Raw genomic sequence first — 18,793 nt, forward strand, 5'->3', positions numbered from 1 at the left:
ATTCTTTGCTCTGTGTTGGTTGGTGAGCATTTTCAGTACTCACTTGCACACAATTTGTGATATCCAAGCTTTTTTGTGACAGTCATGTAGACAGAGGTACGTCCAACATGCGAAAATTCATCAGTCGGAGCACTAATCGTCAAATGCCAATCGCATCACAATTTTTGGTTCTATTGTTCAACGATTTCATCGGTCTGAATACTGGGGGCCTGCCACTCCACTCTTCGTCATGTATATCTGTGCGGCCATTTTTAAAGTGTCGACACCATTGTCTAACTTTTCCTTCACTCACTACTGTAGATCCATACACTAGGGACAACTCCCAATGAATTTCAGCAGCTGAAGATCCTTTTGCACACAAAAATCGAATCACAGCGCGCACTTCACAACTGGAAGGAGAAACGACTGTCGCAGACAATGCGATCTGCATTCACCAGCAGGCAAACGACTACTAAATCAAAACAACTGCAGTGGCTTTGTAAATAGCCGATAGGTAGCCTTGCATGTGTGCAACTGAGTTCAGACCTGCTAATATTTAAATATAAGCCAACAGGCCCTTATTTTGTGAATATGCCTTGTATAACGTTTATTTTCTTCTTTTTGAAGTAAGTTTGTTTTGTTAATGTCTATTTAAACACTACTTCTTAGTAATGTAGGTCACAATATGTTTGTTTTTAAGATTTTAAACATTTTATTTGTTTTCCTAAATTAAAAAAAGTGGACAATGTGAGTTTTGCAGTTAGGGTTTTCATATAAGATGCAAGGAAAATATTTAAATTCAGCAATATGATTTTAAAAAACAAAGTTTGCAAACGATCCCTTCATACAAGTAGGTGAGGAGTTAAGTTAAAGATTTTAAGAGAATTTTTTATTTAGATTTTTGATTTTGGGGGATGAGTGGTAAATGCTTGTGCTACTTCTGTACAATTTATCTAGAAATAAATATTACCTGTATGAGAATTATTTAAGTTCAGTAACCTATGTGAACCTATTTATTGAATGTGTAAGATATGACAACATATTACATGTATGTATAATAAAATTTCAATTTATTGTTCTTATCTTGATCCATTTAAAAAAGAATTAAATCATAAAACAAACCTAAACATGATTTCTTCAGTTGCATTAATCATACTTTCAAGTATGAGTAGAAGTTCAAGTATAAGTAAATACAGGCAAAAAATCACCATTCTCAAGCAAGACTAATTTCTTACTACTATTACAATAAAAGAAATATACATAACAGAATTAAATTTTGCTAATAAATATACTAATATAATAATTAGAAATAACAAACAACATGTTATTAAGATTTTATAACAAATGGAAACACACAATAGAAACAAATAGAAACGTTATCATAAATATAGATTTGCATTTCTTACTATCCTATGTTATAAGATCAAATTACAAGAAGGCATAAAATGAATGACACAAAATATCTAAAAAACTTACTTGACATCTTCAACAAATTTTTCAAGTTTTTCTGTAACTGTAATGTCAGCCATTCGCATCTGTACAGGAGGTTTATCTGGATCCGGATAAATTATTTCGGCAACAACCACATCTGGTCCATATAATTTCTGTACAACCTCATCTGTTATTGTCTCCGAAGTATTTGCTACAATAGAGACAAAATGCAATTATTAATAACATAAAAGTTTATATATTATATCATTAACATATCGACCACTGTGATAATAAAATTTAATATTAAATGAAATATAAACCACCACAGCACAGTAAATATATAAGTTAACTTATCACTTTAATTCCAGTAATAGATTTTTGCGAAATCCTGCTATTTCAGTTTTTATTGAATTCTGTAATTACATTAAAACATATTTATTTATGATTTGTAAATTTGTCATAATTGTTATTTGAAAATTTTGAAATTTATTATGGACAAATGTACAAATTCTGCTGTCCATTACTGGAATGATGCAATATTTAAAACAGTTAGCTTGAACTTTTATCATATTTTTAATTAAATCATCAACTTTGAAAATGATGTGGTAGTTCATTTAAAATTTTTATTAATATTATATTTGTTATGTTTTCACCCCCTCTTGCGGGCAGGTGCTAAAACCTAGCAGTGGCTAGGGTGCTCACAGCAAACTATGGTCACCAGACCATCAAGCCACTCTATGTCACAAGCTGCTCCATTGAGCACTGTACATAGCACCTTCCAAACCAGTCTACACTCATACCTGACCCAAGGCAGTCGTGTCTGGATGGACTCACTCAATTCCTGTTCGGATGAATATTATTTTAAGTTTTATTTAGCTTATGTTTGCTGTCTTTAAAGTTAAGTTGTAAGTTACAAGTGTTATGTTACAAAATTATTTTAAACCACCAAGACAGCATACAATTAAACAATCCTTCAGTAATCAATAAGATGTTGTCTTCATTCATCACCTATGAACACATACAGTCCACCCTCACTCTAAAATCTACCGCAATGCTGTTGAACAAGGGTGTCCCGTCAATGTCACAACATGTTTTTTGGTCCTCTGGGCTGGATCGAGTAGACAGTTATGCCGCTGGATTCAACACACGCTTATTGGTTCTCCAGGTCGGATAGCCGAATAGGCCGGATCATTCAAGCCAATGCCCACACATTTTATCGTCATTCGTCTCCATATTCAAGAACCACATGGTCAAGTTACCATACCTACTGGATAGACTACTGCATCTGTTAACCAACATTTCATCGTCAAGTTGCTGTGTTAACGACATGGACTTAGCTGCTCTACAACATTCATCCATGGGTTTTCATAAGGCCAAACCAAGTCAACAACATGGTATTTATAATTTATTTATAAAAAGTATATCAAAAAATTAAGGTGTATGTTAAAAGTATGATTAAAAAATTAATATTAGTGAAACATTCAATGTTTGTGAATATTTCAATAGTTAAATATTTCAATGTTTTATAATACAGTTAAAATTGTATTTATTAAGTTAGCCAGGTATAAGGAACCAAACCCACCAGGTTGGTCTAGTGGTGAACGCATCTTCCCAAAATCAGCTGATTTGGAAGTTGAGATAGCCTGTTCAAGTCTTAGTAAAGCCAGATATTTTTACACGGATTTGAATACTAGATTGTGGATACCGGTGTTCTTTGGTGGTTGGGTTTCAATTAACCACACATCTCAGGAATGGTCGAACTGAGAATGTACAAGAATACACTTCATTCACACTCATACATATCATCCTCACTCATCCTCTGAAGAATTATCTTAACGGTAGTTACCAGAGGCTAAACAGGAAAAAGAGAGAGGTATAAGGAACCAACCTTGATACCAGTTTGGACAAGTTTCCTTTATTGTGTTACAAAACTTGCATCACTATCTCAAGCAACCTTTCTATTGTTCGCTAACCTGCACACAGCAGATGTTAGCAATATTGTATCATATTTACAACAAATCCAGTTCATTCAACTTTATGCATAAGCTATACTTTTATACCTGTTTATTTTATAATAACTTTGTTTCATTCAAATTCAATATTATTTTATATATGATTCCAATAAAAAAGGAATTCAAGGATTCCATTATCTTATTCAATATGTATATGTATTCATTGAAAACTTTGATCTTAATTCAGGTGATTATGATCTATTTACCATTAAGTTTGATAAACTGTTAGAATACGAAAAACTATTTTTCAATGTTCAATCTGAAATTGAATTGCACCAAGATGCAACTGATAAGGACCTTGAAGTTAGAGACACTTATGATAACCTTTTTGATAAACTTAAGTTAAAACATAAAAAGTTAGAATATTATTTCAAAATTTCAGAGGTAACTGATGCTACTAAAGTGATTAACAAACCTAACAATTGCTTTAAAAAGTATACAAACAAACTGAGCCCTTTCAAGGTTACGTGAAGGCTTGGCATAAATTCTTTGATCTTTTTATTAGTTTAGTTCATAACCGAGCAGAATTTTCTAATGTTGAAAAATTTTATTACCTTACTAATTTTTTAGAGGCAATGCTCTTGACATAATAAAAAATTTATCAGTAATGTCTGAAAATTATGAAACTGAAAAAGAATTACTTAAAGCTCGTTATGATAAAATATTTAGCTGCTATTAGCTTCTAATAGCAGCTAAACATGCTTCAGAAATTATTAATTTAAAACCATTAAAAAAGGAAAATTCTGAAAATTTATCTAAATTCATTGACCAAAATAATTCAAACATTAATGCATTGAAAAATCTAAATATTGACTATTTAGAATTTATTGTAATACAGTTAATTACACAAAACTTAAATTTTAATACTTAAAGAAATTGGGGACAATCATTAGAAGGTAATGAATTCCCTAAGTTAGAACAACTTATGTCTTTTTTAGAATCTAAATGTAAATTACTTGAATCAACAAACATGATTCAAAGTAACGAAAAGGCACAGCTGTCTAATGTAGGATTTAGCGGAAAAAATTATGATTATTCAAAAAACCTAGTTCTAGTAAAAATGTATTTCATGTAAATAATTCTAATAATTTTATGTGTACATTATGTAAAACTAGCAACCATTCATTGTATTGATGTGATAAGTTTTCAAGTTATAATGTTAGTAAGAAAAAACTTTGTATTTAGAGAAAAATTATGTCTTAATTGTTTAAGTAAATTACATGTTATCAAAGACTGCCCAAGCAATCATAAATGTAAAAAATGCTCAGTGAAGCATCATACGCTAATTCATTTGGACAAGGCGCTGCAAGACGCATCTTCTAAGCAGAATCAAGCTCCTTTAGCTAATAGTTCATATTTTACTTTAAAATCAGAACCTAACAAGTCTGTTTTACTTGCTACAGCAATAGTTAATATTAAGAATAAAAAAAGGTAATTTCATTCAAGCTAGTCTTACTTGATTCTGCTTTGATGATTTAATTTTGTACTGAAAGGTTTGCCGCCAAACTTGGGCTTCAAACCAAACCTCTTCTCATGTCAATCACAGGTATTAGCAATGTTGTTACTAAATCTAAGCTAAGTATTGATTTAAATATTAATTCTAGATATGAAATTTTAATTTTAATTTGAAATGTCATGTAATTCCATCCATTACAGGTTTGTTACCCAATTTTGTAACCATAACTGACTGGCAAATTCCTTCTCACCTTTTTCTAGCCGATCCTCATTTTAATATTCCTGGGCAAATTGACATTGTCCTAGGAGCTCAATATTATCTTTCTCTACTTAAGTCTGTTCAATTAACTCATAATTCCAACCATACCATACTTCAAGAAACTCGTCTTGGTCTCATAGTCTCTGGTCAAATCCCTACTAAACCTAGCAAGCGGAAAAAGAATTCAAATTCAATATCACTTCTTGTTAGTAATGAACAGCTTTCCTTTCAATTAGAATCATTTTGGAGATCTGAAGAGATAGAAGATCGTTTACTAACCAAAGAGGAATCTTTCTGCAAAAAAAATTTTGTTGAAAATACTTTTTGTATCAAGGCAGATTTGTTGTGTCTTCCTCATAAGGAAAATTGTACTTTAGGAGATTCTTATGCAAATGCCAAATATAGTTTCAATTTATTAGAGCGTAGATTTAAGAAAAATCGTAAACTCAAGGAAGACTACTTCCATTTCATGAAGAATATCAAGAACTGGATCACATGCAACCTGTAGATTCATTTCAGTCCAAGGTTCCATCTGAAACCTTTTATTTGCCTCATCGCACAGTATTTCGTGAATCTTCCACCACTACCAAAATAAGAGTAGTATTTGATGTTAGTGTGAAAACTTCAAATGGCCAATCACTCAATTCAATTCTTGCTACAGTTCCAGTAGTACAACAAGATTTATTTTCAATTATAATTCACAGCTATGTGCTATCAGGAGACATTCCTAAAATGTACAGACAAATTTGCATCAATACTCATGACCATCCATTGCAAAGAATCCTCTGGTATGATAAAGACAACTCATCAATCATTCCATACAATTTACAGACAGCTACTTATGGTTTAACACCTTCAAGTTTTCTAGCAACAAGATGTTTAATTGAAATTTAGAATCAAAATGAAGCCACTTTCCCTCAAGCTTGCCTAGTAATTAAGCAACATTTTTATGTCTATGATCTGTTCACTGGTTGTGACAACATTGATCAGTTGAAACAATTATACAATGATGTTTTGTTATTGCTTGGCAAATATGGACTTTCACTACATAAATGCCATTCCAATGTTCCAGATACGTTTGCCAATTCTGATTCTTTCATCAAATGAAAATATCAAGACACTTGGATTATTTTGAAATCCTCAAGGCGAAGATTTCATTTATTAATTCAAACCAGGGATAAGAATACTTCTTACAGCAAGCGTTCCATTTTGTCAATCATTTCTTCATTGTTTGATCCTTTAGGACTACTTGCTCCTATAATCGTTCTGTTTAAAGTGCTCATACAAGAGTATGGTGCGCCAACCTTCACTGGGATGAAGTTCTTCCCGCTCTGTTAGCAGAAAAATGGAATTTTTTGTACTATCAACTTAAATCTTCAAGTAATTTTAAGATTCCTAGATTAGTGAAAATTCGTTTTAGTGAGAGTTATCAATTACACGGAATTTGTGATGAAAGTAGCAGCACATATGATGCATGTCTTTTCATCAGTTCTTTTGATAGCAATGAACACATTGAAACCCACTTATTGTGTTCAAAATCTAGAGTTGCTCCAGTCAAGCAAATCTCTATTCCTAGGTTAGAACTGAATGCAGCTCTACTATTATCTCATCTATTCAATAAAGTTAAGGGTATTTTAGGTATAAGGTTTCATTCAATCCACCTTTGGTGGGATTCTCAAGTCGTACTTTACTGGTTGTCATTGCTTCCTAATCAATAGAAGGTATTCATCACAAATAGAGTTTGCGAAATTCAAGAGCTAACTAAGGAATGCTTATGGAAGCACATTCCTTCAAGAGATAACCCTGCAGACATCCTGTCACATGGTTGCATTAACCTAGTCACAACTCTGATGGAATGGTCCATCTTTTCTGAAGGAAGAGGAGAACACCTGGCCATCCCATCAATATATTATTTCTATTATTCTGCCAGATTCAATCAAGGAAGAGAAGTCTAGCAAAACTAATGTGTTTTCAGCTGCTCTTCAAGCTACAGAAGCTGTAGAACTTTCAAAACCATTTTCTTCATTCACACAAACACTAATCATATTTTCATATTGTTGTCTATTCATCCACAATTTGAAAAATATAAATAATCACATGTTGTCAGATCTTTCTCCAGAAGAAATCTATTCCACATTGGAAATACTTAGCGTCATGGTGGGCACCATACATCTGATCCAGCTCCACTTACTCCTGGACATTTTTTAATTTTTGCTCCTTTAACTTCCTTACCTGACCCTGATTTCTCAGGCATTAATGTAAATAAGCTCACTAGGTGGAAGCTTACACAAAAATTACTAGGAGATTTTTGGAAGTTATAACAACTACTTACATTCTCTACAACAGAGAATTAAGTGCAAGGTTTCAAATACCAACATTTACGTTGGTAATCTGGTTATAATTAAGGAAAATAACCTTCATGTGGAGATTAAGAGTAATAGTTCGAATGCATCCAGGCAAGGATGGACTCACTAGACTAGTAAATGTAAAAACAAATAACACCATCATAAAAAGAGCTGTTAATAAACTGATTATTATTCCAAATTTAGATGATTGGGATGATATGAATCATTCTAAATACAATCAATGATTTCTTTTTCTTTAAACATCATTTCATTGTAATTTTTATAAAAATTATAATTATAATTTGGTGGGCGATGTGTTACGCTTTCATCCCCTCTTGCCGTCGGGTGCTGAAACCTAGCGGTGGCTAGGGTGCCCACAGCAAACTATGGTCACCAGACCATCAAGCCACTCTATGTCACAAGCTGCTCCCTGAAGCACTGTATGTAGCGTCTTCGAAACCAGTCTATACTCATACCTGACCCAAGGCGGTCATGTCTAGATGGACTTTCTCAATTCTTGTTTGGATGAACATTATTTTAAGTTTTATTTAGCTTATGTTTGCTATTTTTAAAGTTAAGTTATAAGTTACAAGTGTTGTGTTACATAATTCTTTTAAACCGCCATGACGGCATACAATTAAACAATCCTTCAGTAATCAATAATGTGTGGTCTTCATTCATCACCTATGAGCACACACAGTCCTTGCTCTAAAATCTACCACAATGCTGTTGCACAAGGGTGTCCTGTCGACGTCGCAAAATATTTTATTATATATATATATATATATTTTTTTTTATATTTCTCGAGTATATTCATTTTTTCTAACATTATTACAAACTTCCAAAATCTCTAAATTATTTTTGTAATCAGCAATATTATATTTGCATTTTAACAAATTGTCAGCAAGATTAGATATACCTTTTTTTTTTGTTTTTGTAAGTTGTGTAATGTTCTGTTAATCTTTTTTTAAATCATCTGCTTTGGTTTTACCAACATAAATATTATTACACCCCTTGATAATTAGTTAATTTTGTTTATTTTTTTTAAATTCTCTCTATTATTTTTATTATTGTTATTTTCTTTAAATATTTTATATTGAAATATCTAATATATTACATTTTAATACATATACATTTATTTGAATCTATTTTTGTTATGAAAAACAAAAAAAAGAATCAGATGACAATTTTAAAAATTTTATTAATATATCTTTTGATAATAAACAAATATTAATTATTACAAATGCTTTGAAATTTAATTTAAATGAGGATAAGAAGTATAATATAATCAATAACATCACAATTGATATGAGTGCAATATTGAGAAAATTATAATTTGGATAAGAATCAAATAAGAAATATAATTAAGTCATAATATAAAAAAAAACAAAATATAAATAATAGACAAATGATTACAAAATATGGGGCGGCTATCAAACTAAAAAACTTCATAATAATGATCTAATAATCAGACAAGACTAATACACAGATTATATTATATAAAAAGAAATAAAAAGAACTTACGAATAAATTACATTGAGGAGATAATTTTTAAAAAAATATAAAAGACCCATCAAACAAATATTTAAGAATTATAAAAGATTTAATATGTAAATATAAACCAATATTTAATTATGGCAACAGATGATATATAATCACCCCCAAAACTCACTGGATTACCACAATTATATTAAATAAATAATGCTTTAAAACCTTTAATAAATTTTAAAATAGCACCTGTATATTCATAACTAAAATAATAAAGTACTTAGAATAAAAATGAATCTTAGCTAAAAACATAATGTAAAAAATGGTTATGTCGTCATAAATAAATTAAAACTCTAAAGTTAATTTTAATACAAAAATGGTAAGTTATGATATCACTAACATGTACCACCCTAATATACCAATTGACAAAACAATAGAAATAATAAAAAATAGGTTAAATGAAACCACAGAATACACCGATGCATTTACACTAACAGAAGAAGGCTTACCAATGGGATCTCACCTATATCTGCCGTTATGTCTAAAATATTTATACAAGATTTTGGAAATAAAATAGTCGATGGAATATTGAATAAGCATATTCAATAAGCAACTGAATTGCACTGAATTGTGGATAAAGATAATTAGATGATATTTTAGTTATCCGACTATAAATAATGAACATCTGATCATTTTAAATAAACTTAAAAATTACAATATGCATTTACAATTTACAGACTAAATAGAAAGTAACAGAAAAATAAGTTTTTTAGATACTGAAACTGAAATAAACATAAACAATATAATAGAAACATATGTTTATAGAAAACCCACAACAAATATTACAATACATTTAAATTCTAATCGCCCATGGTCACAAAAAATTAATACATATAAAAGAACATGATATTCAGAGCTATACATTACACAAAAAGCAATAAAATAAACTCATAAAAGAAATATAACAAATAGCAATTTAAAATATTCTAATATTAATGAAGAACACCATTATATCACATTCAAAGATGATTTAATTAAAAACATAATAAAAATACAATAACGGTTGGTGATAATGACAATAGAACACAAGAAAATACAATATTTTAAATATTACATCATTGTAGTACTGGACATCAAAATTTGCGTATTCATCAACAATAAATTTCAAATTTTCAAAAATCAATTTTGACGAATAAAAAAAAAAGATAAATAAATATGTTTTAATGTAATTATAGGATTTAATAACAACTGAAGATGCAGGATCCCGTGAAAATCAATTGTTGGAATTAATGTGGAAAGTTTAACTTATCTGTTTACTGTGTTTTTGTGGTTTATATTTCATTTTAATATTAAGTATATGATATATATATATATATAAAATACTAAGAATGGTGGCAGAAACAGCAATCAAGTAAATCAACTCCATCAAAGAATGAAAATACCTGCAAATATGCTTACTTATTATTTTTTATAATTTATGCATTGATGAATTAACATTACATTTATTTCGTGACAGTGCTGCTGGGATTTATGTCTCACTTTACTCAATGACTTTCTTTAGCACGATCACTAGACTATGCAATGATTTCTCGTGTAACTGAAGTGGTTTTCTGTGCTCCAATATTGAATATTCTGTTTTTTTTTGCAGCCGTTTGGGTGAAAATATGCTTCATCTGATATAAAACATATAGTGGATTAAGTTTATATTATCATCTAAACTCTGCAACATTTCTTGACAAAAATTCATGTGAGCAACCAAATCAGCATCTCTTGATCTGACCATTCAGATTTATGAGTTTTAACATACATATGTGAGATGATAATATGTATGTTAAAACATATGGATGCATATGTGAAAATAACATACTGCAGTATGTTAAAACTTAAACAGCATCTCTGATCCAAAGGGAAACTGCTGCTTGAATATTCTACTTTCATTGCTTTAGAGATCTACCATTTCATTTCTTTAAGAAACCTACAATTACTTCACAGAAAAGGGCTTACCTAATCACTATCTATACTTTCCAAATCTCTACACTTTTCATGATGTTCTACATCAAGAGTGAAAATTCAGGAAAGAAATCTATACATTTTTTAGTATGAACATTTGTAATGGGTGATCCAATGAACTGGTTTACCCTGCAATTATCAAGTAAAGTGGTAAAGAAATCTTCAAACATTGAATCTTTTTCTTAATAAATTATTTTGAAGGTATGGATAATTTTTTGCATAAATGATAATACAAGGAAGATTCAACAGATTTCAAATAAGATCAAACTGTTAAAAAAGAAGTCAAACTCACTTGAAATGTTTTTATACATTTTTTAAAGAGTATTGTATAAAATTAAGTCAAAATAACTTAATGTTCATTTTACAAATAAAATAAATAGTATTAAACATTTTAATAAAATAAGAAATACATGTATAAGAAAATGAATTACCTGCACAATGAATTAAAGCATGTGCTGCCAGGAGTTTGAGCGAATGGACTTCGAAAAGGATAGGATGAAATAAAAGATCTCTAGCAGGCAATCTATCTTTAGGATCCATTGCAAGACACTTATGAATAAAGTCTTTTAAATGAGGGTCATCTAGGCTGTCTATTGTTCGTTTAATATTTTCCTCGGTCACTACTGTTCCAGAATCACCATTTCCTTGAATCTCCAATGCAGCCATCTCCAATGCACACATCCCAAACGAGTAGATATCTATTGCAGGTGACACATCAGCTGTAAAAACAATGAAAAATATACGAAAAGGAAATTATAATTGTATAAAAAAAAAAAAGGGTGGAGAAAAAAAAAGGGAAAACTTGATTTTTAATATACAGAATGTATGAAAACTATTCCAGTCATTGTGAACAAAAGAAGCATTTTTTTCTACTTATCTCCATTTACATAGTAAAAAAAAAACATGTAAAAAAAAGGAAAAATTAAAAATTTAGCAAGATGCAAATTAAAAATATAAAAATTACACACACGAGGAAAATATATCCTCATCTTTAAGGAGTGGTTATAAACACCATACAAAAATAACAAAAAAAATAAATCTAAAAAGTTTACCAAAGCATTTTAACATTTTCTCTTCTGCAGCATAATAATTTAAAACTGACATGACTCAGGGCTTCCATATCATATTGTACTTTTCTCATGAAGCTCCATATGTTTTTAAATTCTGCTATAATTTAGTACATAAATTCAGTTACTATTTGGAAGATAATATTCCATTTCATTCTTAATTATCATAGGGAAAGCAGATCAACTGATATGAAGTGATAGATGATTGTACAGTAGTGAACAAATTAATCCAAATATGGGGAAGACAGATTGCCAGTCAGTGTAGTGTTAAGATAGGTACTGTAAATGGAATCATGAAAAGGTTTAAGGAAACAGGTTCTGTCTCTTCAAAGAGAAAAGGAAAATGTGGATGGAAAAAAAAACCACACTACTAAGAAAAAGAAATATTAATCCACGATTTTCAGCTGTTGACCTTAACTGGGGCTTTAGAGCCAGTGGAACTAACGTTTCTGATATGACAGTTTGTAGAAGATTTTTGGCAGTGGAAGGATTGAACGGAAACCTAGAAAGAAGCAGTTACAAAAAGACTTCAATGGGCAAAGGAACAAAAAAAGAATGGACTATTGAGATGTGGAAAAAAGCTTTTTTTTCAGACAAGACTCATTTCTTTGTTCAAGGGAAGAGAGCAGCCTACATTCGTAAGTCAGTAGATGAGAAGACTACTACGCCAGCACACCTGTAACAAGCTTCTAAACACCCAGCCAAAAAGATGCTTTGGGATGTTTTACACATGAAGGGCCAGGAGCACTTATGGTTGTGGATGGAAGGATGAAATCAGACCAATACATTAACATATGCCAAAGAAAAACAGTCCCACTTATGCAGAACCCAGAACTCATTTTCCAACAAGAACTTGCACCACGTCACATGTAAAAGAAAGCAAAAGATTTGTTCAAAAACCAAAAAATTTGAGTGCTCTCATGGCCAGGGAACTCCCTTGACCTAAATCCCATTGCAAATTTATGAGCCATACTAAAAAGAAGACTTGGGAAAATGAATTTTAGTACAAAAACTGACCTTATTAAGTTCAGTGATAGAGGTTTGGTTATGAGATGAAGAAATCAAAAATCATTGTTCTACCTTAGTGGACTCAATACCAAAGAGGAATAATGAGATAATAAGAAATAAAGGACACATAAGTATTAAATTTGAATAAGTTTGATTATTAAAAATTTTTCTTTCAAAAATAAAATTTTCTGTTAAAAATACTGCGTTTGAATTAATTTGTTCACCACTGAATATGTAAGAAAAAAAACTATTAATTTTTATGTATTTTTGATGAATGAAAATTAAATTGAACATACATAATAATGAAAAAAACATTTTGTAATATCTAAGGCAGTTGTTTTAAAAACTGATTTTTTTTTATTTAATTTTTTAGTTTTATCTTTATTTAAAATATGGATAGGTCAAGAAAAAATTTACTTGCTGAAAAAAGCCACTCACAAGATATAGAATGATGATAATGATACAAAAAAAGGAATGTAAAGAAATTACTACACAGCAAGAAAGAATTACTGGAATATGGAAGGTATGTGTGTTATATTTATCAAGTTTTTTTTTAACGAATCTTTTTCAGTTTTTTGTATGAAAATACTTTTATCAGGATGAAATCATTACATTATAAAAATAAAATACTCAACAATTATAATGATATAACATGAAACATAGCTTCAAATAATTTATGAAGACAATCAAATTTTTTATTTAAAAACTTTTTCCACTTGTTTTGTGGAAAAAAAATTTCAAAGGACCACTGGAGGAACATCAAAATAAAAAAAATTAATTGACAGTTATACACTCTATGCACAAGACATTACTCTGGTAGATAACTTAGATTTTCAATGAGTTGGAACCTGAGAGTTTCATAAAACAGTGAGATTTTTTGGTGAAACCTCAGTTTCATGAAAATCAATTTTATTGTGAAACATAATTTGAGGCCTTCAAATTTTGCAAAATAATAATGAATTTATTAGTGATGTGAGTCTGGTGTATAATTTAGTTTCAAGTTGCAAAAAAAATCTAAAAACAAAGAATGGATTTTACCTACAGAAGAACTGTGACATGTTAAATGCAAAAGGGAATGAGTTAAAATCTAATTAAATATTTTGGATAAAAAAAGATTATAAATTAATCAATTAAAAAAAATAGTACAACATAAATAAAATCAATAACAATATAAAATTATAATACAAACCTGAGGCATATTCAGGTGCAATAAAATGCATATTTTTCATATTTTCTCGACAAGTTTTTACATGATGATGTATTGTATCTGGTGCGACTGAAATTAGAAAGATAAGAAAATACGATTAGTGATTAACGATCAGCAAAAAATCAGCATCAATTCCTTCCCCAAAGAGAGCGATAAAGATCAGATAAGCCCCATCCCCCCACCCACCCACCCGCCCGACAAACGTTCGGCCCCCCACCCATACCAACAAGAACTACGCGATCGCGGGAGCCTACACTGATCAGTACCACAAACTCTTAGGAAAGTTATTGATGGCCGTATAATAATACAAACATGAAAATATGGAACAAATATATTACACTAATTTTCATAAAACTACATATATATTTTTGTCTTAAAATTAAACACAGTTTAATTTTAACTAAAAAAAATCGTTTTCTATTTTGTTTGTTTTTTTTTATATAAATTGTTATTTTACCGGAGATTTTTGTTTACTTGTACTTTACTGTATCTTTACCTGATCCTATTTTCACGAGGCCATTGTGCTGAATAAATATCGTATCACAGGTGAGATTGCCATGGATGATAGGTGGAGAACAGGAATGCAAGTAACTGGAAAAAGAAATCAACACCAATTTACCCCAACCCCTTCTGAAAGACAATCTGAATGTACTGTCATCAATCAATGTCATTCAATCATTCTGATGTTATTTTTATTAATTTACCATTCATTATTATCAATAAAATAAAATAATAATGATGATAATTATTAAGATGGCGATGATGATTTAATGATGATGGTGAAGAAAATTAGATGATAGATGAGGTTGATGAAGATGGCTGTGGCAGAGGCAAAGGAGTACATCATCTTCCCCCATGGTTAAGAAGGTCATATGTTCTTTTCTCCGTTGAGTCTTTCACCTGTTAGCCACAAAATTAGAGGACAAATTGACAGAACAGTAGCACAGTATCTTTATGCAATAAACAAATAATGTAAATGATTTTATACAATTATTTAAATCTTAAATATTGCTTTTAATTAAATGTAGTCTACGATGACAAACACAAAAAATTTGAAATTAAATGGAAGTAGACTATTCAATTAATATTTTTATGCTTAACACCTCTTTAAACTATTGTACACCTTATCCTCTTAATATGCAAACGCAAAACAATTTATTCTTTCAGCATCTCATAATACTGCATCCCATTCATTGATAAAGACATTATACCATTATTATGACACAATAAGTTCTTTTTTGATTACAAAAAAATTATTAAGAAAATGATCAAGAAGTATAGCAAACTCTTTTTGGGTAATGTTTTCTAAGTGTATGGTAGCACTGTTGTTAATGAGGCTTTAAAACCCTTTAAGTTTATAACTGAATAATACATTCAATTTAAATTGCATTTATTCATTTAATATAATGGTTTTGTTTTATCAAAATTTGGGTATTTATAAATTTCATATTATTAAAGAGGATTGAGAACTCAGTTTAATGGCTTTGAATAAAATTTCCACATTGCAGTTGATGTAATAACAAATATATAAACAAAGATGTTAATTATAAAATGAAAATTTAACATAAAGCAAACAAAAATCAAGATCTTAAACTTTAAATAATTGAAATTCATAAGCTCATTAAATTTCATTAAACTTATTAAAAACACAATTGCAATACATTATTTAATTACACACTCGGAAAGTCTTTTTAAACACCAATAACTACAGTTGTTAGCAGATAGTCCATTGAACAAAAGTGCTGATAATTAGTTCGAAAAACGGCTTCAGAAAAAGTTCCACTCATTTGAAAATAGATCATTTAATGGTGACAAATTTGGTATTTATTACTGTGTGTAATAAATATAATTTACATATACATGCAGCTGAAAGTACTTCTGTATAAACACAAGATAAAACCCAAAACAAGGAAAAACTTCATGTAATCCAAATAATTCACAACTCACAAATAATTCACAAGAGCATAAAATCTAAAAATACACTTACTAAACTACAGTGAGCACTAATAACATGGGAATTTACACAAATAATTAAAATATATATTTACATGATACTCATATAGTTTATTAGTTATTTTAATGCATTAAGTAAATTTCTTAGTTATTCATAAGGTGCTCACTTAATTTAGTCTTAGAGGTTTCCCTTCAGAGCCTTCTTTCTTTTTCCTGTTTAGCCTCCGGTAACTAACGTTTAGATAATTCTTCAGAGGATGAATGAGGATGATATGTATGAGTGTAAATGAAGTGTAGTCTTGTACATTCTCAGTTTGACCATTCCTGAGATGTGTGGTTAATTGAAACCCAACCACCAAAGAACACTGGTATCCACGATCTAGTATTCAAATCCGTGTAAAAATAACTGGCTTTACTAGGACTTGAACGCTGTAACTCTCGACTTCCAAATCAGCTGATTTGGGAAGACGCATTAACCACTAGACCAACCCGGTGGATCCCTTCAGAGCCTACAGCAACGATCTCTAACTTATCATTATTATTTGTTGTCTACAATTTTAAATAGTCCTATTTTCTTAGAAACTGTAGTGGCAAACAGTGGTAGTTCTCCATTAAATAAAAAATAGCTATATTAAAATAAACAGAATCGGATTATAGCAGAAGTGTTTCAACTACAATCATCTAGTGATCATCATTACAGCAACTTAATATATGCTTCCTTAAAATGGATACAAATACTACATTAAAAGAAAAAAATGAAAAATCACGGTTATATAACTTTACTTAATATTTCAAAAATGGCAACATAGACGAACAAAATGCAGTAGTACATAATGCCATCAAGTGGAAATTAGTACGGCTAAAGGAAAAATTGTACAACAAGTCTGTTATAAGAGCTTTAACATAAAATAATACAGAGTGAAAATTATTTAAATTAATGTCAAAACTATACAATTACAAGCAACAAAGTGAATTACTGTTCTGTCCAGTTATCCTCTTACAATAAAAATCAGACATAAAACAAAATAAAACAATTAAAACAAAAAACAAATATTTCATCATCTCCATCTTACCTTCCAGCTGCCAATAACACAAGAGAAAATTTATTATTCCAAATATTTTATTTTTAATAATAAATTCTATACATCACGCATAATATAAGACTAGCGCGCACATGTACACACACACATAAACACACACACACACACACACACACACACACACACACACATATATATATATATTTAAATATAGTTCATAATAATTGTACATAATATAATTATAAAAAATGCACATAAAAAAAAAACTGTAACCTGAAATGAAAAAAGAAAAATTAAGTAAATGCAGATGATATAAAATGAATTACTGATAAAAATATAATTACAAATTTTTTAATACACTTAATATTTCATTAAATACAAATATATTTTTTTAAATTTTCAAACAGCTGCTCAGAAAATAACACAAAATATACAAAACATTTTTATTTCATTCTATAGCAACTAAAAAATTTCTTCAAATAAAAATATTAAAAGACAACATAAAAAATACTATAAAATAATTACATTAATTAAATTAGGAATTAATTTATACATAAACTAATAAAAACAATGTTTTAAAATAACAACAAAAGAAGTGTAAAAAAAAAAAAAACAGCCTAAAAAAATTTAAAAAATATATTGATATATGACATATTATTACAATTTATACAACTTATTAAACACATGAAAATCCTGAAATAAACAATATTAATTGATAAAATCATTTGAAAAAGTAAATAAATAAAACTGTAATAAATTAATAATTATACAATGATATGAACTGAAAGAGGTAACAATGTCATGTAAATATTATGATTTATGCGATAACATGTGCAAAATTTCATATTTTTTATTTCTTTGTAAAATATAAAGCAATTTTACACAAATATGAGACTGAATTATTTTTACAGTAAGCTACAATACCAAAAAGATTTACTTTTATAAAAAGTGAACAATATTTAAAAAAATATATAATTAAATTTACTGTAGTGTAGTGTTTATTTTACCTGCAGTGAAATTAAAAAAAAATACTTAGTTTTTCAAAGATCTATTAAAATATTAGAAACAATCTCACAATGCTCTATTCAGAACCACCATCCTTTTTTCAAATATATAAAATGCGGTAAAAATATGTCACAGTATATAGTGGAATATATTTAGTATTTAATGTAACTGTAATTTTAGACTGTACTCTAGTATGACCGAAAATCTTTGTGAACAACCTGCAATCTTAATACTCACACTATAGTTTGGCTAATGAAAATGAATAAATCACAATAGCTCACAAACAAGTTGTGAACTATTGTAATATTGTAAAACAAATAATTCATTTATACATTTAAGAAAAAGGAGAAAGACACTTATTGTATTTACATTTTTTGGCTTACAGAATTTCCAGCTTCCTTCTATAATGCAGGATAAACAATTCCAAAAATTATTAAACAGTTTTTTATCTTTACCCTCCAAAATTCACTGACTTACATGAAATTCTATAAGGCTGAAGATAAACACCTGTAATTTAACATAAACTATTACATT

The 18,793-nt window shown here is 29.3% G+C and overlaps 1 protein-coding gene across 2 annotated transcripts in view; it reads right to left on the minus strand.

Moving 5' to 3' along the window:
- The window catches only part of Madm (MLF1-adaptor molecule), a 423,601-nt gene that overhangs the window by 17,698 nt on the left and 387,110 nt on the right, over positions 1-18,793 (minus strand). For both annotated transcript variants that reach the window (XM_075365168.1, XM_075365169.1), the window contains exons 4-7: positions 14,758-14,852; positions 14,244-14,330; positions 11,411-11,698; positions 1,456-1,621 (exon numbers count right to left, since the gene is read on the minus strand). In XM_075365168.1, the coding sequence (XP_075221283.1) occupies positions 1,456-1,621; positions 11,411-11,698; positions 14,244-14,330; positions 14,758-14,852 (636 nt within the window). The remainder of the gene's footprint in view (positions 1-1,455; positions 1,622-11,410; positions 11,699-14,243; positions 14,331-14,757; positions 14,853-18,793) is intronic.

Source organism: Lycorma delicatula, chromosome 4, assembly GCF_047948215.1.
Source record: "Lycorma delicatula isolate Av1 chromosome 4, ASM4794821v1, whole genome shotgun sequence".
Taxonomy (NCBI): domain Eukaryota; kingdom Metazoa; phylum Arthropoda; class Insecta; order Hemiptera; family Fulgoridae; genus Lycorma; species Lycorma delicatula.